The sequence below is a fragment of the Salvia hispanica genome, chromosome 5 (genome assembly GCF_029641045.1).
Source record: "Salvia hispanica isolate PSC_SH4W2 chromosome 5, Shi_PSC_v1, whole genome shotgun sequence".
Taxonomy (NCBI): Eukaryota; Viridiplantae; Streptophyta; class Magnoliopsida; order Lamiales; family Lamiaceae; genus Salvia; species Salvia hispanica.
In genome coordinates, this window is record NC_142696.1 from 8236957 (window position 1) to 8258550 (window position 21594).

At 37.1% G+C, this 21594-nt stretch overlaps 1 protein-coding gene and 1 pseudogene across 1 annotated transcript; one reads left to right on the plus strand and one right to left on the minus strand.

Annotated features, from left to right (window-relative positions):
• Positions 1 to 1035: 1035 nt before the first annotated feature.
• On the minus strand, positions 1036 to 9637 carry LOC125187915 (uncharacterized). Its single transcript, XM_048084575.2, has 8 exons — positions 9031 to 9637; positions 8373 to 8522; positions 6503 to 6646; positions 6249 to 6359; positions 4609 to 4677; positions 3888 to 4001; positions 2215 to 2969; positions 1036 to 1956 (listed from the first exon to the last, which is right to left on the minus strand). Exons 1-8 carry the CDS (start codon positions 9599 to 9601, stop codon positions 1354 to 1356), a joined length of 2517 nt encoding a protein of 838 aa, XP_047940532.2. The 5' UTR covers positions 9602 to 9637; the 3' UTR covers positions 1036 to 1353.
• A 4351-nt stretch (positions 9638 to 13988) lies between these two features.
• LOC148924310 (uncharacterized) lies at positions 13989 to 16279 on the plus strand (annotated as a pseudogene).
• Positions 16280 to 21594: the final 5315 nt, after the last annotated feature.

A 21594-nucleotide genomic window follows, 5' to 3' on the forward strand; every position in this document is an offset into this window, starting at 1 on the left:
TTTGCTCCGGATCGCTCATTTCTCTCAGCCAGCCGCTGCCGCCACAGCCTCGTCTCCAGCAGCCTTGCCACCCTCTCATCGGAGCTGTCGCTGGATTTCAAGCACCCTGCTATGCTGCAATCAAAAATAAAAAATATCAGAAAATCAGTAAAAAAAAATGCAGATTCAATTAATTGTGTTAGCTTCGTTCCTCGGATTGGCGATCTCGAGAATCGAAATCAAACCTCATTTTTCAGACAAAGAAGATCAAAAAAGAAAATCTCGATCTATATAAGTGTCTTAAACTTCTCGAAGAAGCTATTTTTTCTGCATTTGATATCTGTTTTTTGTTTGCCCAACAGAGATAATTTTTCTGCAAAACAGTGCCGCATGGCCATTCATCTACATTTCTAATTTGATTTTATTTTTGAAGTTGGAAAAAAAAAACAATGAATTACACAGTCAGCTTCTATTTTGATTGTATAGATAGATGACCAAAAAGGTAAATACATAGCTTTACATTTTCCCTTCAAAAAGGGCAAAAATATCTTTTTAATAAACTATCCCTTTAGATTAGTATAGAGTATAGATATCCATTATGAGAGAGAATCCTAGAAGGCTAGAAAGCACCATTTTTTGTGCCTTCAAAATCTCTCTCTTCAAGTTGGCACTAACTAAGGGCATGGGCAAACTTTCAGTGTCTCTGAAATAAAAAAATTATACTCCCTCAGTCTTATTGAAATAATCTACTTTTTTTTTTTTTTTTTTTTTTTTTTTTTTTTTTTCTTCCAATTGAGATGATTTATTAATAAAAATAGAAACATATTATATCTCCACTTTATTCTTTCTTTCTTATTTTACTCTTTTCATTTAATACACATAATAAAACTGCATAAAATCCTGTATCACCAAAGAAAGGAGTCATCTTAGTCGGAACGAGGGTATGTTTAATTGCGTATTGAAGTAGTGTCAAGTTTTGAGAGATCTGTCCTCAAAACAACTAATTTTAATTTTATGACTATGAGAATACAATCACCACTATGACATACGAGCACATCAACAAATATTTAAATACATTAATTTCACAACGCATGACATCAATTCAAAAAATACATCATCAAAGTCACTCAAGAGTGACGACTATTACACATTGGATTTTCCTATTAAAAACTCACAGTATATACTTGATCACATACAGTATAACTTCCAAATATATGACTTTGGAAATAACACTTTTGTCTTATTCTAGGTGACATATTTTTCTTTTCCAAATTTTCACTCTACATAAAACATTTCTTAAAATAGAAATATAAAACTCTATTTTTGATTCTCTTCAATTAACTCACAAAGACGAGCCTAATGGAGTTGTATATATCACTTAGAACTTCGCTGGGGTATTTTCCGAATGGTAGCCCAAATGAGATCAAAATACAAAGGGAACTGGTTGATGGCGAAGAATGTTACCGGCAAGCAGGTTATGGCATACAAGGGGAATGCTGCGTATTTCAGCTTATTTTTGAGGACGAAGAAATGGCCTGCGCAGAATGATATCAGCATGGAACCTATCGAGATGAAGAGCGACGTAAGCCCAATCAGCAACTTTCTAGGCAGGTCAGCGCCGAAGTCTTTCTCTTGGAACCTGGATGTCAGAATGGCCAGGAACATGATCACCGAGGTCACCGAGAAGCACAGGGCCACCAGCGAGGATATGGCGAACACGCTAAACGCCGGCTGGTTTTGCAAGGTTGGGGTCCCGCTGTTGTCGCCCTTCACTCCCCCCGGGACTGTGGCCGAGGTGGCAAAGGCCACCGTTGCAATCAGAGCCGCCACTACCGAGCATGACTGGGAGGTGCTGATGAGCCATGCCCCGCCCTGCTTTGCCAGCTCTTCGTGTGTCTCGTTGAATATTTCCTTTGGGGTTTTCGACTCTTTGTTGTACCTTGGAAAGAAGTGAAGCGGCATCGAATTCTTCACAAACTGCAGTACCCATCAGAAACGGAATCCAAACTGAAATTAGAGTGGTCTTGTTCTGTTGTCACTACAATATACTGACTTATCTTATAACAACACAAAAGTTTGAAAAATGACCAAGACGTCTTTTAAGTTGGAGACACAACTGTCCACTACACATTAATGTTTTGTAATTCGGAGACGCTTTCATTTGACCAAAATTCAAGACGTTTTGTAATTCAAGCATAAGTGATGTATTTAGAAACACCAAGGTAGGATCCGTACCTCGTACCACTTGATCTCCCACTGCATCTGTAGAGCGTCACCGGGAATGAGCCAGGGCTTATACTCACCAAACCTAGCAGCAAGATGCAATGCACTATTCTCATTCTTATCAGTCTTCCTAAAAATTGTATCCTTCATCATCTTCCTATCAAGCAAATACTTGTACACATGAGGCTGGCGATGCTCCACAGACAGCAAAACCACATTCTTCTTTTCAACATTCATGTCATGGATGGCCACAGGAAACCGCTCCAAAATCCCCTCCACCATCTCCACCACCCCACTCCTGGCCGCGATCAGTATCGGCGTCTCCTTCTTCTCCATGTCGAGGGCCGTGCTCCCCTTCCCCTTGGAGCACAGCGCCTTCAATGCCGCGTTGTTCTTCAACAATCCCAACGACCCCAACACCGAGCACACCATTTCCTTGCATTTTCCGCATTCTAATCTCTCCTCCCCCTTCGTGGCCTTTGGATTTTCAGCTGCGGCCTCCTCCTCCGCACCAGCACCAGCACCAGCACCACCACCACCATCATTATCAGCATCATAATCAAGCTTAGTCGGGTCGATGTCGCCTTCGACCTCGGGGTGGGTGGGAGGAATGATTTGGGTGCTTTTTCCATGGGGTAGAACGCTGGGGCGCTTTCCATTGTATTCATATTGGTATGAAGAGGCAGCATCTAATAGTTTCTCCATGATTTGCATTGACCAAATATGCTTTGTCTTCTTTTCTTTAATCTTATCCACTGATTTTGAGCCTTGATAACAATCATATTTATTGGAATCAGTTAGAACTTGTTCCATCTTAAACCAACTCAAAAAAAAATAAACCTGCTCCCAATATATCAATTGCATATAAATGTCAATCAATGCACATTTTGAAATAGGGGTAATAGTTGCAAAAGTACAAACTTTGGCTGACATCTCGTATTTTTCATGAACTTTAAATGTGGTCGGAATGTCATCAATTTTGGACTTTGTACGAATTTCTCAGCCCAACCCGACTCGATTCTTTCTAGCCGAATTAAAGTCAACGTGGCGGCTTTTGGTCATATGATTGTATAAATTCATAGTTTATCAAGAGACAAAAGAATAGAGAATATTTCTGCAATCGTGAATGGTTGGACATACCACACCGACTATTAAATTTTTACTCATGGTGGAAGAGAAAGGGTGATGTGGAGTGTATTTTCTTAAAATAATTATACGGACACCATTTTAATAGGCAGAATTTGGAAATTCACAAAAAGTCTAAAGTTGGTGACATTACCAATCACATTTAAAGTTCATAGAAAATATCGAATTGCGGTCAAATTAAGTTCATGATTTTTGTGACTCATCCCCTTAAAAATATACTCATTCCGTCCAAAAAAAAAAGGACTAATTTTGCCATTTTGAGATGTTCACCAAAATTAGATCAATTCTAAATTTGGAAAGTTTTAAACAAATAATAACCCTACACATCATTCCTAACACTGCTTTCACCATTTTTTCCCCAATCTCATTTTTGTATTGATTCGGCTAAATATCACCATATAAGTTAATATTTTACTTGAACCTTGCTACTGAAAATTCAATCAATTGATTTGTGTATTTCTTAACCCAAAAAAACGAAAATTCTTGTATTTTGAATAGAAAACTAAGGTACCTGAAATACAAAGAGTGGAGAAGCTTACCTAATCCAAGGATTACCAGCATTGCTTTGGATATTAACTTGACAAAGTTAAAACAATTGATGTAGTTCTTGGGAAGGAATTCATGTCCTTGGGCCTTGCGTTTGGTTGTCTCCTCTGCAGATCGAACAAATTAAAATAGTTTAGTACTCCCTCCGTCTTAGCTAAGATGACACATTTCTTAATCGACTCAAGATTTTAGGAGTTGTTGATTAAATTGGTTAATTAAACAGAAAAGTGATAGGCGTAAGTATTAAATAGAGAGCGAAAGAGAGTTGAATTTTATAATTGAAGAGAGAAAAAAGTGATTGAATATATTAATTGCAGAGAAAAAGTTATCAAAAATAGAAGTGTGTTCATCTTGGTTGAGATAAACTTGAAAGGAAAATGTATCAATCTTAGTTGGGACAAAAAGGAGTATATAATTTTGGATTTATTGTACTTAAATATTAGAAAAGGATTAACTATGTAACAATATAAAATATGCGCGCTGCGCGCACATACAAGGTCGTGTTAAAGGAAAAACACTAACGCATAACCAAAACAAATAAGCCATTATGATTAAACATATAAAGTCATTCTTAGTTCATTTAAAAAATAGTTCTGTATTAATATCATACCCACATACACATTCACAATAAATATATGGTATGAAGGACATATGAAATACTCCTACTAATATTTTGAAAATAAAAAGATTTTTTTATGCACAACTTAAATCTACCTTGTTTATTATACCCTTCAAATTGGTGGCGCTCTGCATTTGCACTCCTTCTTCCACACAAGACATACCCTGAGGAGCAAAATTAAATCAATCATAGGACTAATACTGATGAAACTATCGAGTATATCATGCCTAGTTTTAATAAAATGAAATGGACAAAATTTCTGAAGTAACTTAAAAAGAGTATAGTCATTCTGATTAGGGTTAAGTGCAAAACAAATTGCTACCAATTTTGACAAAAATATTAGTTTTTCCCATGTTTTATAAATATTTAGAGTCATATTAGGTTGACAGCTATTTTAAATTGATAACGGACAACTATGTCAAAAACCTATATTATGAATATCTACACGAAGACATACATCTGTCAACTATATTTAGTTGACATAGAAATATGATAAGTTGTAGGGTTGGCAAATCATGCGTGTTGTGTCGTTATCGTGTCGACACGATAACGACACGACACGATAACAAACACGAACACGACCCATTAAAAAAACTCCAAATACGAACACGAACACGACCCGCTACCCCCAGACATGATCACGACGAACCCATTAACGACATGAACCACTTCGGGTCAACACGACACGATAACAACACATATATGACATGACACAATAACGACATAATAATAATAATATTATAATATATTAATATTATTTTTAATATTAAATTTTAAATTTAAATTTAAAATTTTAAAATAAATAAAAAATTAATAATACTATAATACATTAATATTATTTCTTAACGTGTAACACGAACATGACACGAAATTTTCGTGTTGTTATCGTGTCGACACAATAAGGACACGAACCCAATAAGCTTTGACACATACCCATTAATTTCGTGTGGGTTCGTGTCGTGTTATCGTGTCTTGCCAAAAATTGCCAGTCCTAATCAGTTGACATCTACTCCCTCCGTTCCGGGTAGTTGAGCCATTCATTTTCTGCACTCGTTTTGAAAATATGTAATAAATATACTAGTTAAGACAGAGAAAAAGTAAAGTAAAAGAAAGAATAATGTAGATAAGACACTTATGTACATTATTCACTCTCTTACTTTACTTTATCTCCACCTTAACTATTTATTACTCCATCCGTCCACAAAAAGTAGGGCAATTTGTGTATGACATGAGTTTTAATGTAGAATTGGTAAAGTAAGAGAGAAGGGAAAAAAGTAAGAGAGAAGGAGAAAAAGTAAATGAGAAGTAGTGTTAGTGGAATGATGTGTAGGGGTATTATTTGTTGAAAATTTTCCATTAATGAATGTGCTATATTTTTTGTGGATAGCCAAAAATGGTAAATGTGCCCTATTTTTTGTGGACGGAGGGATTATCATTTTTCTAAAATGAGTGTAGAAAATGAAATGACTTAACTATCGTGGAACGGAGGGAGTATAACGTAGCTTGTTGACATGTCAGTTATCAATTTAAGATAGTTATCAACCGATCATATCCCTATTTTAAAACTTATACATTTAATTTTGTACTGAAATTCAAATTTTCCGACAGCAGAATATAGGTTATTTATCATGCAAAATATATAAAACTCAATGAAAATAAAAATTGATGATTTTTATTTTTTATTGCAATCAAAGAATAAAAATTTTTAAATAAAGAATATGTTGTGAATACTAACTTAGAAAGCCTTTTGGAATCTCTTCCTCTTCTTCTTGATGAATTTGGACCACTTGTTTATGGTGTTTTATATTTTCTTCATCGTGTGCAAATTTCTGGCGGCTGTGACCCACTGCATTAACAAGAATCAAATCTCTAAATGAAGATAATAAAGGATTAAGGTGTGCCAAAATCAATTACTAATAGGAGTATAATTTTTTGGATAATTAGAATATATAGTACTATAAATAGGAAAGCAATGTAATGTATACTTACATAGTACACGCAGTATACCCCAGAGTAAATTGTAGGTAATGAGGCAGGTGTGATAATTCTCTGGATAATTCGAATCTTCCCTATATTGAAGATTCACTGCTTCATTGTGCATCATCTTATGCTCAAGCTCATCCACAAATATGCCTTAATTTCACAAGGATTAATATTCCATGCTAAACACTCTTTATATAAACATCAAGTCTTTAAGAATACTAATTCATTCACCAAATGCTTTAACCATATATCCTCATAAATTCAGACCCATTCTCTTAAAGATAAACAGTTTAAAATCAAATAAAGTGGCTCAATTTTAAATGAATAAAACGAGCTCCACTTGAATTAACTAACACAATTAATCTCAATCACATAAAGGATATAGTAAAACTAGGTACTCCCTCCGTCTCATTAAAGATGACTCACTTTTTTTTTTGGTTTGTCCTAACCAAGATGACCCATTACTAAAAATGGAAACAGATTTATTTCTACTTTATTCTATCTCTTACTTTACACGCTTCACTTCACACACAAAATAAAATTGTATAAATTTCCATGCCGTTCAAGGAAGAGGTAATCTTCTTTGGGATAGATGGAGGACAGTACACTTATAAACCCAACTCCACTCCTATCTATTGTTGTTAAATTTAACAAAAATGAAGTATAACAATATCCAACGTAGTTGAAAAAAAAAGAACTAAAACCCTATATAAGTCATTGGTTCGTTTTTTACTGTTGTATAATATCATCGTTACGCAATTTTATGTTTTTCACATCTTATGTATACAAATAAATAGAAAACAAAAATAACATAACATGTCCAATTTCCTCTCCTATACAACCGCGCGTTATTGAGAATTACTCCCTCTGTGCAAGATTATAAATCCCTTTCCTTCGACACAAAGTTTAAAGAAATATGAGTCAGTAAAAGTTAGTCTCAAGTTTTATACTTCCTCTGTTCCATTCAAGATGTCCACATTCTTGAATGGAATGAAATTTTAGGAGAATTGTTAGGTGGAATAAGAAAAAAGAAATACGATAGTTGAATATTTTAATTAGAAGAAAGAAGAAAGAAGAAAGATAGATTTATTTTCAAATATAAAAAGTGGACCTCTTAAATGAAATAAATTAAAAAAAAAAGTGAAAATCTTAAAAAAAGGACAGAGTACTACATTAATTTTGTAATGAATTAGTAGTATGCATGGTATGTATGCGTACTATTTATAGAAAAAAGTGATATCAAATGCTATTGATAGATGCACCAAAATAGCATTCTCTTCGACCCATAATAGGAGTCATTCTTGTGAGCACATGTTTTAAGAAAAGTAAAAAATAGTGATTTGAAAAAGTTAGTGGAATATAAGACCCATTTTTTATATTGATTTTATAATAAAATGTGAGTTAAGTGAGTTAATGAAATATGAGTCATACTTACCATTTATAGTAAAAAAGAAGTATGACTCTAATTGCGGGACATACCAAAATAGCAGAGTGTGACTCCTATTGAGACGAACCAAAATAGCAAAGTGTGACTCTTATGGTGGAATGAAGGGATAATATAAATTATAAAGGGGTTCTTAATGTCGAACATGGAAATTAATAATTGTAGCAGAGATCTTACTATACTAGATTGGTTGCAGGGGCGGATTTACATGTATTGAAAGAGGGGCAATTGCCCCACCTCATATTTTCATATTCATGTGTATGTTATTTTATATATATTTTTTAAATTTCTCATTAAATGCCACACCTCAAATTCTTAAAATCCCCTTATATGTAAATTTGCCCCTCTCCCTATAAATTTCTAGCTCCGCTCCTGATTGGTCGTTCTTTTAATTAAAGAAAAGTTGTTCTTTTAATTAAAGAAAAGACTCACAATGATAGATGAGTTTATCAATGCCTCTAATTTGGCTTCCACTTCTAAATGCAGATGGCTTGTTTGCTAGAATATGTAGCGGCGACACACCGTTCTCGTTCACGGCGTTCACAAGCTTGTCGTAGTGTGTTATTATATCAAAAGCCAAATCTGCAAATAAGTCACAAAATTAATCAAATTCCACCTCAATTATTTCATCACTGACTCTAAATTAGTACTCTCTCCATTCTGCAATGTGTAGACGTTTCTTTTTCGGCTCACGATTTAAGAAAATTGTGTTAAGTAAGTTAAGTAAATGAAGAATAAATTAAGAGAGAATAAAGTAAATGAAAGTAAAGTAAGTGAAAAAAAATGTATTGACTTTTACTAAAAAGGGAAATTACTCCATTACTATGGAATAGATGGAATACCAAACAAAAATGAGATAGTACTTCCTCCGTCTGTGAAATGTTGTCTATATCAATCTCGGCGCGAGTTTTAAGAAATGTGAAGAAAAGTTAGTGAAAAAAGTCAGTGGAACGTGGATTCCACATTTATATATATTAATTTTATAATAGAATGTGAGTGTAAAAAGTTAGTAAAAACTAGGCTCCACTTTCCAAAAATGAAAAAAAATAAAATAAAATGAATAACATTTCACGAAAAACAAAAGTATTACCAAAATACTCTCCATAGATGGCGGAATGCAAAATAGTCTCTCCTTCTCTGCCCCTACTATAGGTGTAGCCTTCATCTCCCACACAAATCGAGTGCATTGCATAAAACGCGCCCTTCCTGCCGTGGCGCACGGCCAGGAAGAAAGGCGTCTCCTTGTCGTGGTTGCGGATCCCCATGAGCCTCGTGTCGCGGCTTGCGATGCAGTGGCACATCTTGGCGTCGCCGAGATAGGCAGCGAGGTGAAGAGGCGTGTTCCCGAGCTCGTTCTGAGACGAGAGGGCGCCTTTGGTTTGGTAGACGATGGCAACGAGGCGCTCGACCACGGACACCTCGCCGTTGGAGATGGCTATGTGCAGCGCCGTGTCGCAGGAGCTCGTGATCTTCGCGGTGTGCAATCCTTCATCCCCTTCGTATGATTGGATCACTTCCTCCCACTTGCTTTTCATCACGTTTTGGAATAGGCTTTGGAATGGATCCATCATTTTTTCTTTTCTCTCTTCCTCAATCTCAATCACTCTTGCTGAACTCAGAGGAGGCATTGTCTCAAGTTTATGTAGAAATAGGTCACTCATCACGTCCTTAAAAAGCCTCTAAAGAGGAAAGATAATCTTATAATCTGTCCGTTCATGATTAAATGTCTCATGATTGATCGGCTTGGGTTTTAAGAAATTATTTGATTTTATGAACACAAAAATGGATAGTAAAATTAATGTATTTTGGGTCCTACTTTTATATACTCCCCCAATCATATTTTAAGTGGAACATTTCTTATTCAACACATGATTTTATGTAGTGGTGTTTTATAAGTTAAGTGGAGAGAATAAAATAAGAGAGAAAAAGTAGAGAGAGTGATGTTTCATTTTTAAAAAATGTGTCATTTAGAGCAGGACATCTCAAAAAAGAAACCATGCAGGGAGTATTAATTAGTTTTATAATAAATTAAATGTGAGTGAAATAAGGTAAGAGAATGTGATGTCCATCTACTAAAATAATAAAAGTGAAATGGGACATTTATTAGTTGGAATAAAAAAAAAAATGAAGCATTAATATATAGATGAGACAATATGATCAACAAGTCAATATGGAGATGGTTTTCAAATCGATATAGAACTAGAATAAAAGTTTTTATAATTTAATTAAAATGCTAATCCTCCTTACAATTTTTCTTCTTAAAACAATCTGACTAAATTTGAACTGTGATTAAATATATAAAGTTGAGGTACTGTTCGAATATCTTATCCTCTCTGGAGGAAATTAAGATTTGGAATTTAGCTTTACCACATTGTCTCCATGAACAAGCAGGCCGGTGATTATTTAAAAGTTCATATGATCAAATTATTATGTGAAATAGTAGAATTTAGTTGCTCAAATTATCTTCCTTTTTTTTCTTCTTCTGATTTAATATCTAACGATCCAGGAGATTTGGTCCCCGTCAGATATAATGCAGTGTCCCTCACAAAAGGAGCATGAAAGTCACGATTATTCCTTTCTTTTGTTTTAGTTATTGTTGTGGAAATAAAGACACAGAACATAATTAAAGTGCTGGTTTCTCATCAGCTTTATTTTGGACAATTTTTCTTTAACGATGCTCCATGACGTTATTCATACCTATACTATTTATATAATACACACGTATTCGGTGCAGAAATTTAAATTAAAGTAATACTAACTGTTAATATTATATACTCCCTCGGTCTGCGATTAGGAGTCCCGGTCACTTTTGCGCACCTATTTTATAAAAATGATAAAAAATAGTTAAAGTGGAAAAATGGTAAAGTAAAAGAGAGAATAATGTTGAGTAGACTCTTGTCAACATTATTCTCTCTCTTACTTTACCATTTATCCACTTTAACTATTTTTTATTATTTTTATAAAACGGGTGCGCAAAAGTGACCGGGACTCCTAATCGCGGACGGAGGAAGTATTAAATAACGAATATCAGTACTCCCTCTGTTCCCTCATAGTTGAGCCATTTGTCTATTTCGAAAAATTGCCTCATAGTTGAGTCATTTCCATATATAGTATCTTTTTTCTTTTTTACTTTACTCTCTCTACTTTATTCACTTTTTACTTTATTCTATTTATTTAACACACTCAATATTATTTTCTTAAATTCCGTGCCGAAAAGTTTCGCTTCTACTATGAGATAATGGGAGAGTATTTTATTATTGTAAGGATAGTAGAGCACTTATGCGTACTTCCATTTCAACTATTTTGCAATCGGCTACTAAATAATCAATAGCCAAATTTAACAAATGGACAAAAGTCATGAAATATTTTTCAAAACTAAGATGGGTTGATAAATATAATTATTTATACTTGATAATGCTTTTTTCATTACTTTTTTTTAACTGTTCCAAAAGTTCTATATCACAAATTTAGTAATTAGTTGAGCTGTTTTTAATATTTAGTTTTTTTTTTCCTTATGTAATCATCAAGGGTGTCTATCGGTAGGCCCGGTGACTAATCCGGAGACTGGTTTGTAGGCATCTCAATGGGTGGAACGGACAACTAGTCCAAGGATTTAAAGCTGCTCTATACCCAAAGGCAGGGATCGATCCCTTGACTATTTGGTTAAACATGGACGAGTCCCATATCACTCGACCACACTCCTTAAATTAATATTCAGTTTTATCATGATAATATTATATTAATATTAGATTTAGGTTCCAAAAGACATTACAGATTATATACGCATACTATGGACCAAAAATACTTTTTTGTCGAGTATAAAGGTAAACAAAAAATATATTAATAATTACAATTAGTGTACTAATGAATTTAATATTATTACTTACTAAGAGAGTAATACTATATGTCCAACTCTATATTATCTCTATTTCTTATACGGACTCTATGTCTTAATTTGGAACTTAAGTCGAGTGGATCTGTAAATTATTGACGTGGATGCGTGACCCGTGCTAAATTTGAAATAAATATGTCACCCATAAGTGTATGGGGTATGTAGTACGTGGCAAGTTGAAATTATCGACCCTCGAAGACTAAATGCCGGCTTGAGTACTACGATGCAACTTTGAACACTATCTAGACTAATAGAAGGGGTTTTTGGTTTTTCTTAACTAAGATCAAAGAACAAGTAAGCAAATAAGAACAAATTAGGAAACTAAAGCAAATAAAGGGTAGTTTTCACTCAAATTGGGGAGGTAGGGATATGAATCTGTTGGTATGGGTCACGGGTGTTCACCTAGGGATCATGCTCATCTATTGGGTCTCATGTGTGGCTAGGAAGGTCGGGTTAATTGGTTAGACCCCCTCTCGGGTGCATCTAACGCGTTGATCGGCCTCTAATGTCGGAGTCTCTTCCCTACACTTCAAGACCGACTCCTAAAACCTACGGACCCAAGTCCTCTCTCTAGCTATGCATCTCTGGATAACATAAAACGCACGGAGTTGTTGATTATTTAACAATCTAACCAAGCATCTCTCAATGACAATGATTAGACAAGACATCCAATTGTTAGCTAAGAAATTAGACAATGAAAAAGCCCAATAACCAACAAAACCACCACAAAAGAGATAGATAAGCATAAATCAAGGTTTAACCTATGGATTCCATACAAACTTCACAAATATCCCTAATAAAGACTTAGCTACTCATAGTGGAAGCTAAGACAAAAGAAAATACAGAAGCAACAAAGGAAAACATAGTAGAAATGGAAAATAGAACTCCCTAAGGTGGACTTGATCTTGGGGAGAATCTTTCTTCTTCAATCTCTTGAAGATGGAAGCCTCCTTGCCTTCAATCCTCTTGAATCTCTCGATTTCTCTCTCTATTTTGCAGTGGGGGAAGTTAGGGTTCGAAAATGAGTAAGAACCCTTTTATACTCGGAGTGAAAAAGGGCAAAAATGGGTATCTGTGTGAAACGCCCGATCGGGCGATTGGAAATATGACGAACGCCCGATCGGGCAATCCGGAAGTATCACGATGCCAGCCAAAAACGCCCGATCGGGCTTTTTGTCGGATGCGAAAAGCCCGAACGGGTTTTCTCTGTGGAATTCTCTATGCTTCAAAACGCCCGATCGGGCGTTTCTTCGGATGAAAAATGCCCGATCGGGCGAAGTCTCTGGAATCATCCATTTGCTCCGTTTTGCTTCATTTTAACCTGTTTTTACTTCAAAATCCCAACAAACTCATTATTTCATCGAATCAACGACTATATGGGTGAAGACCTATTATAAACACCTTAATTCAACAAAAACATGGGTTAAACACCTCTAAAACCATCTAAACTATGAGTTTGTCAATGTGTAGACAATCCACACCAAAATCAGGTGCTTGATTTCCAATAATTCCTTTTTCTTTTCCTTGGTGTATGACAATTATACTATTCCGGATAAACGCCCCTTTTGGTATTCTTTGATTGAGTATGTCCCGCAAGATGAGTAATGCCTTGTGAGTGGAGACTTTAACAATGTTATGGGAGACAACAAAAGAGTTGGGGGAAACGTCCTGTTTGAATATGAAGATAAGAACATGGTGGATACATGCGCACTGCTCGGACTTGAAGATGTTATGTCGACGGGCTGTCGTTTCACTCGGTTGAAGGAGGCATCTTGAGAAAAATCGATCGATCAATGGTGAACGAGCATGGTACTCGCACGGCTACATGGCCACTACGGAGTTCTTGCCGGCTGAGGTATATTTCGATCACTCACCAATGGACACTACCTTATTTGGTAACATCGTCTCTATCCCAAGTCATTAAAAATTTTCAACTTCTAGCTCAAAAATGAAAAGTTCTCTGAGATTATGGAGGAGAAATGGCAGGCATGCATTGAGGGAACGGCCCAATACAAGCTTGCCGAGCGTTGTAAGCTTTTCAAAGCTCACATTAAGTCCTTCAACTTCCAAGATTTAGAAACCTCTCCAAAAGGGCAAAAGTAGCTACAGAAAAGCTTGAAGACTTCCAACTGAGAGCGGACATTGATATGACAAACATGATATTGAGAGACCAAATCATGTGCCAAAAGAAAATTGCAGCATACCTCACTGAATCTGAGAGGGCTTACTTTGACCAGAAAGCTAAACTCAAGTTCTCACTGCTTGGTGATCGGGGCACTTCCTTTCTCCACTCCCTTGCAAAGAGAAACAATGCACAGAACTACATTTCTTTCTTATGTAGGAATGATGGTTCAATTACAATAGATCAAGGAGATATCATTCAGGTCTTCATGGAATACTACACAGCACTCCTGGGCACAAGGAAGGAAGTCGTGCCCATAAACGAGCAAGTAATTAGAGAAGGGCCTATTGTGAGCGAGAAGGAGAGCCAAGATCTTATCCGCTTGGTCGCTGATGAAGAGATCAAGGAAGCTCTCTTTGATATTGGAAACAACAAGGCCCCTGGACCCGATGGATATTCATTGGCCTTTTTCAAGAAACAATGGGGCATCATTGGGAAAGAAGTGGTTAATGCGGTCAAGGAATTTTTCAATACCGACTGGCTATTGGGGAATCTAACACAACCGTGGTGAGCCTGATACCAAAGACAACAATCAACCCAACAGTAGGGGACTTTAGGCCTATTTCATGCTGCAACGTCATCTATAAGGTCATCACCAAGATCTTATCAATAAGGATGCTACCATTACTGAACAAGCTGGTGAATGGGGCACAATCAACGTTCATCCCAGGGATAAACATCATGGATAATATCCTTTTGCTCAAGAGTTGATGCGTGGATACGCAAATAAGAAGAACTCTCCGAGATGCACTATCAACATCGATCTCTGCAAGACCAACGACACGGTGGACTGGGAGTACATTCGATCAATTCTGAATGGATTAAACTTCCACCCAAAGTTTATCCACTGGGTGACGCAATGCATTACTACCTTACGGTTTTCAATCGCTGTTAAAAGAAGTCCGCATGGGTTCTTCACTGGCAAAGAGGGGCATCTGACAAGGCGACCCCATGTCACCAACTCTTTTAATCTTTTGCATGGAGTATCTGTCCGCACAGCCGACATTAACTTCAACTTCCATGCAAAGTTTGCAAGACAGAAAATTACTCACCACGCATTCGCAGACGATCTTATGTTATTCTGCATGAGAGATGTTATATCCATGGGTATCCTAAGGGACGCAATGCTGGAGTACTGAAGGAGCTCAGGTATGGAGATCGACCAGGGTAAATCCCATCTTTCACATGTGGAAAATACCGAAGCCGAGAACTGGAGGAGTTGAAAGGGATCTTTGGCTTCCCTGTTGGTTATCTTCCTGTAAAATACCCGGGCATCCCTCTTGAGTTTATGAAACTTAATATCATGCACTACTCACCATTGATCGACAAGATTGCCTCGATAACAAACAAATGGACAGGTAAAGATCTCTCTTATGCAGGGAAAGCTGAACTTATTTGCTCGAGGCTACATGGTGTGGAGTGCTATTGGCTACAGGTCTTTCCACTCCCATCCAACGTTATTGATCGCATCACCTCTATTTGCCTCCAATTCCTCAAGGGAACAAAATATCTCCCTGTCGCATGGAGGGATCTTGGGAATATCCATTGCGAGACTCTCTCTGGGTTAAATGAATTCATACGAATTCATAAGAGGCAAGACAATCTGGGAGTGGACACCAAGGCCATGGGACTCACCCTTGTTCAAGAGAATTCTACAAATCCGGGATATCATTCTCACAAATCACCCACAATCTGATGCTGCAAATCTCTAGGAGAAGTGGTACGTATCGAAGGGATCAGCTGAAGCATATGACTGGTTCAGACCGAAAGTTGAACGAAAATTTTGGCCAAAGTTTGGGTGGAAGGACTTCGTGCCACCCAAATTTTCATTCACGACTTGGCAAGCTATCATAGATCGCTTGGCAACGTGCGGCAGGCTTGGGTACCTGAACATCGACCAACATTGCCCAGTTTGCATGGAGAACATGGAGTATGTAGACCATCTTTTCTTCAAATGCCAGAAGAATAAGGTCGTTTTGAGGGAGATTAAGAGCTGGCTGGGCATGCGAAGAATGATGAGTTATATTCCCAATGGCAATTAAGTGGATGACCAAATAGCGGCATGGAGCTGGAGTGATGCACAAAGCTAGGAGGTTGTCTCTTATGACGATTGTCAGCCTGACCTGGAGAGCTCGTAATGCCATTGTCCACAAAGGTACTAGCTTTGAGCCTAGGAATATCATTTTTGAAGTTAAAAAGATTATGTACGCTACATTGTATTCCAACTACCCGCATGAGCTCGTGCAACATCATCTCGGGAGCTAAGTGGCCAGCAATCTTGAGTAAGCGACTATGGTTACCCGATCAGGTCTTTATCATGTTGTTTTTGAAGGGACTGGCAGCGGAAGAGCGTTCGAGACCATAATTTAATAATTAATCGAACAAATAAATCACATAATAATTAGATCTATTTAGCAGATTATTTAGACAAAATCTATTCGCGTAATTCTCACATGTATCATGCTCATAACTTGAACTAGTCATGATTTAAGTATATTGAAACCTAAAACATGCTTTTCTATGGAGCAGAAATATTACCTAACTAATTCTCCAAAGAATTGATGATGGCTAGCTACTTCTCCACGTGACGCTTTGAATACTAGACCACGGATCTTCTCCCTGGTTCCCGAACTGTACTCTTATATCAGTGTGGGCTGATCTCACCAGAATACTAGGACTTAAATAAAGAAGACAGAAATTCTACTCCACGGAGGAGAGGAAAAATTCGCCCAATTCCTATAAGGGGGGGGACGAAAATTTCAAAAAATAATAATGTGTTCTGTTATTTTTCTGTCTCCTTTATTCTCCTATTTATATTAAGTTCCTTTTGGGCCCAGACAGGGATCTATGGAAGGTTTTGGATATGGGCTCATTCAATTTACTTTTTACTAATTAAACTGGACCCACAATTTAATATAAGCTTTAATTGGAGTATTACGAGCAGCCACTACAGAAGTAATATTGAACTCTCCCCGTCCAAATCCGAAATTATAAGTAATCCGGGTTTCCATTTTTAACTTTCATTTTCCGCGCTTAAGATAAAAATGTCCATTAATTAATTAATATCTGCTATGGACTTAATTAATTAATTTCTTATTAATTCCGAGAGTGGACTTAACATGAAACGCTTATTTATTATTCATAGAGTGATCAAACTCTAACTAGGTAGGTTCCGAATAATAAAACCTTGTTTCGCGCTCCTCTTGAGGACATTATCAAACGAGACTCACCTCGCGCACGATTCAATATAATAGCAATCCTAGCACCGCTAGATATTAATCACCACTACCCAATATATCAGGATTATTGGGTTACGAAAAACTCGCACCATTTGATAAGTGAAAGTAATGCATAATCAATACCGTATGCTCAATGCTAACCTACATTGATTAAGAAACAAATATTTATCAAGACCTCGCCTTTCAGTAGATAGCACAAGGACAGGTCTTGCTGTTAGATCCGTTCAGTGATGTACCACACCAATGTCATCTTATTTTAGTAAGGCTTAGAAATATGCGGACTGACATTGCAACCTTTCACGATGGATAGTCTAATTCCATCTAGGTCGTGAAATTCTTCTTTTTCTTTATTTAGGACTGACCGTGTTACCTTAAAGTGGACGCCGCCCACAATCGGTCTACTAAAACAAAGACTTAGACTTTGTTAAGTTAACTTATACATTTAAACATGCAATTAACATCCATTAAATGTAAAACGTAACAACATTATGACAAAAATAATCTGTTTTATTCTTTGGAAAATAAAATAAGAGTTTTACAGTATTCAATCGCTCGAAACGTGATTTCTAGTATACAAACTCTAACAGTTTTTTCTTTTTGGATCCTCATTGTTTTTGCACTATTTCACCAATGTTTGCATGATATCTTTATAAAGTGATACCAAGGTCAACACCTTGTCACCACTGCGACGGGTGTTCCCTGTGGTAGGATGGTTGTTTGGGACTGTTTTGGGTTACTTGGGCACGTGTAATGCACTCGACACAAGGGATTATGTTGTTCCCCCTATCACCCCATCCACTTCCATATCTCGGTCGCCCTATAAAAATGGTTCCCTAGTTTTCCATGCCGATCCGTATAATGATTATATATTTGATAAACAAATGTAGTACCATGCCCAAGCTTTGTCACCTTTACGGGCTTAGCTAATGCCATGTGCCACCCAGAGGCATTTTTGGCCGAGAGCATCCCTCGATTGAGCCCCATATCGCCCCGTTCACTGTCTTGTCTCGGTCGCCCTTCAAAAAGTGGGTCCCTAGTTTTCCATACCGATTGATATAATGATAATACATACGATAAAAAAAATTAGTACCAGGCCCATGCTTTGTCACCCTTCCGGGCATGGCTCGTGCCATGTGTCAAATAAGGACTTTTTTGGCCGAAGGCTTCAGTCACGCACAAGCTTTTGGGTGAACGGCTTGGGCCAAAGCCCCATCCATTCGTGCATAGCCTGCGCTGAACACCACTTGGATGCAATTCCAAAGCCTCGGCCACCTCCACATTTTTGAGCCCCTACTTTCCCATGGTTGTCGGTGTGGTAAGAATTTGAATGATAAACAACAGTGCCCATGTTCTAGGCGCGGGAACCTTATTGTATCTTCAAGCGATCCACATCCTCCCCTTTTTTCCAATCAGGGTACTCTTTTCCCACTTGGGGCTTTTCCCATTTGGGTTTTGCCCCAAGAGGTTTTAATGAGGCCCGCCCACCACCGCCAGAGGGTCTTTATTTGTGGTTTCGGGATAGACCCAACTATCCCACATGGGTATGCCTATGTTTCCGTGTAAACTACATGGCAAGGAAGTTTGTCTAAGCCATTAGGTTGGTTAGGATCTTCTACCTTACTTCAGGATTACCGTATCGTGTTTGCTGTTGTAATCTGGCTTAGTACAAGCCCTTAGGTATAACCAAGTTTTTTTGTATTATGTTACTTCTCCCTCCCCGGCTGGCTAGCTGTATCCCTCGGGCATACCCGAGTCATGGTTGTAATTTTCTTTTGTAATTATATACATTGATTAACAAAAAAAATGATAGTACTAGAACAAAATTAAAGTACTCTCTTCAATTTTTGCCCAATGCACAAACAATAATACTATGTCCGGCACGGGCCTTGCCCGCTTGAGTAGGGGCTGAGCCATTAGTTCCGTCGCTGAATGTATTATTTAAAAAAAAATACATTCGTCAGCGGGGCTGGGCCTATTCTAGTTTTGTCGCCGTACATACTATTATTTAAATAAAACACATTCGTGCATATTCTATTTCAAATAATTTTCAATCCTACTAATATTAATGACCGAACAAGAAAACGAATGTTAAAGATAAGACTATCAAAAGAAAGTGTTCATGTGAGGCACTAGCATTCGTGACAACAAATCGAGCCCTCTTGACATCAGTTTTAATTTTCTCCTTAGTTTAGGAGTTTATTTGTAATTTCCTTTTTCATATAGGAGTTAATTTTTTTATTTTTTAAAAATTGATCTAGCTTGAGGACCTACGTCTCCGTTGGTCGCGGTTAGCTTCTTTTCCAACCCACCATTCTGAGTGAGCTCCTAAATGTACTCATTTGTCATGAACACGTTGGTTACGACTAACTCTTTTCATGTGTCACTCATCACAATTGTCAGACTTTCAACGAAATTACCAAGTGCTACGGAGCATACTAGAGAACTCGTCCCAAAAGATTAGCAGAGAGAATTCATTTGGTTTAGATGTTTGAAAAGAAAACAATAATAAATCATAAAAAATTTGAAGAATAAAAATGAAGAACCTAATTGAAGGGATGGGGTTTTGCACGTTTCCCTCCTTTCAACAAGATTTAGAGTTTTCCACTTTTGCAACAAATATTACTAAGTATAAGTGGCAAGAGAGGGGTCGAACCACAAAGATCATGGATCTACTTGAGATTGTTTCTAAACACGCCTGAGCACTTGAGAGAGGATTTAAACACTAGAGTGGGAAACTTAAACTTTAAAGCATGAGAACAGGGATTGAGAGCTTAAACTAAACTAATAGAGCATGAAATTAAATGTAATCCCGGCATCGGAGTTGTCAATTCCTCCGCCGAGACTACAGAGTTAACCTAAATGGATCTAAACATCTAAACTACCAATCACAAAAAGCATCCAAGAAACACAAGTAAATAAATCATCAACACGAAAGTAAATCAAGCGGTAAGGAAAGCAAGGATCCAACATCGAAGTCGTCAATTCCTCTGCCGAAGCCATTAATTCTAACTAGAAAGCATGGTATGAAGGAGCTTCAAAAATGGAGGTGTCAATTCCATCGTCGAATCAACCAACACACGATAACTAAAGCATTGAAAACATAAAATTAAACCAAAGCTTCATAAAAACTGGAAATAAACCAAGATCCAACGGCGGAGTCGTCAATTCCTCTGATGAAACTTAGGATCTAACTACAGCATCTCAAAAGCAATAAATAAAGCAAGGATCCAACATCGGAGTCGTCAATTCCTCTGCCGAAACCATTTAAATCTTACTAGAAAGCAAGGTGGTGAAGGAGTTGCTAAAATGGAGGCGTCAATTCCACCGTTGCAATGACCAACACACTATAAATTTACACTGAAGCATTGGAAACATGAAATTAAATGTAAATAGGAAATGAAATAACCAAAGCTTTAATAAAATTTGAAATAAGCGAGGTCCAACATCGGAGTCGTCAATTCTTCTGCCGAAACCATTTAAATCTAACTAGAAAGCAAGGTGGTGAAAGAGCTACTAAAATGGAGGCGTCAATTCCACCGTTGAAACGACCAACACCATGTAAATCTACAATAAAATCTCAAATACATGAAAGTAAAATGTAATCCCGACATCGGAGTCGTGAATTCCTCTGCCGGAACTACGGAGCTAAGCTAAGAAAGTCATATCTAAAACTAAACTAAGCTAAGAAAGATTTCTACGTAAACTACCGTAGCGTTAAACGCTCCTAATTTACTGTGGAAAACTTCTATTTATAGAGCGGCTTCAATCTTCAACCCCGTCTTCTCGTCTGAGTTGACCATTTTACCCTTGCAGTAATTTAGGATGATTCAGCTGATACGTCTTCATGTGTGAATTCCTCTTGATCAACTTGACCAACTTGATCAGCTCATGTCTTCATGGGGTGGCCTGATCAACTCAGTATTCCTCTTGATCAGCTATTGTCTTCATGTGGTAGCCTGATCAGCTTAGTGCTCCTCTTGATCAGCTTGTGCCTCCATGTGGTGGCCTGATCAACTCAGTGCTCCTCTTGATCAGCTTGTCTCCAACTGATTAATTTGTCCTCAGATTCGACCATTTTTTTCTCCTTTTCCGAGTTGATCAAGTTATTCCTGTATTTTGCCGCTTCAACACTTTTTAGCTCCTGCACACTTAAATTCACCACTTTTTCGCACATTATCAACCCAGTTAGTGTAATAAACACCTATAAAACCATGCATGAAACAAGCCTCATCACTAATATTTGAAATTTCCAAACTTCAGAATACCTAAACATCTTTCTTCAATCCTATCTTCAAATCAAAGTTTTAACGTGGTATATACTCTCTCTGTCCCACAAGAATA

Bases quoted from the DNA above. Each gene is read 5' to 3' on its own strand.
- LOC125187915 (XM_048084575.2), bottom strand. From the start codon at position 9,601: ATGAGTGACCTATTTCTACATAAACTTGAGACAATGCCTCCTCTGAGT. The intron at 8,523-9,030 runs GTAATACTTTTG...ACTTATTTGCAG, and splicing joins CATCTATGGAGAGTATTTTG to ATTTGGCTTTTGATATAATA. The intron at 6,360-6,502 runs GTAAGTATACAT...TTGTTAATGCAG, and splicing joins GGGTATACTGCGTGTACTAT to TGGGTCACAGCCGCCAGAAA.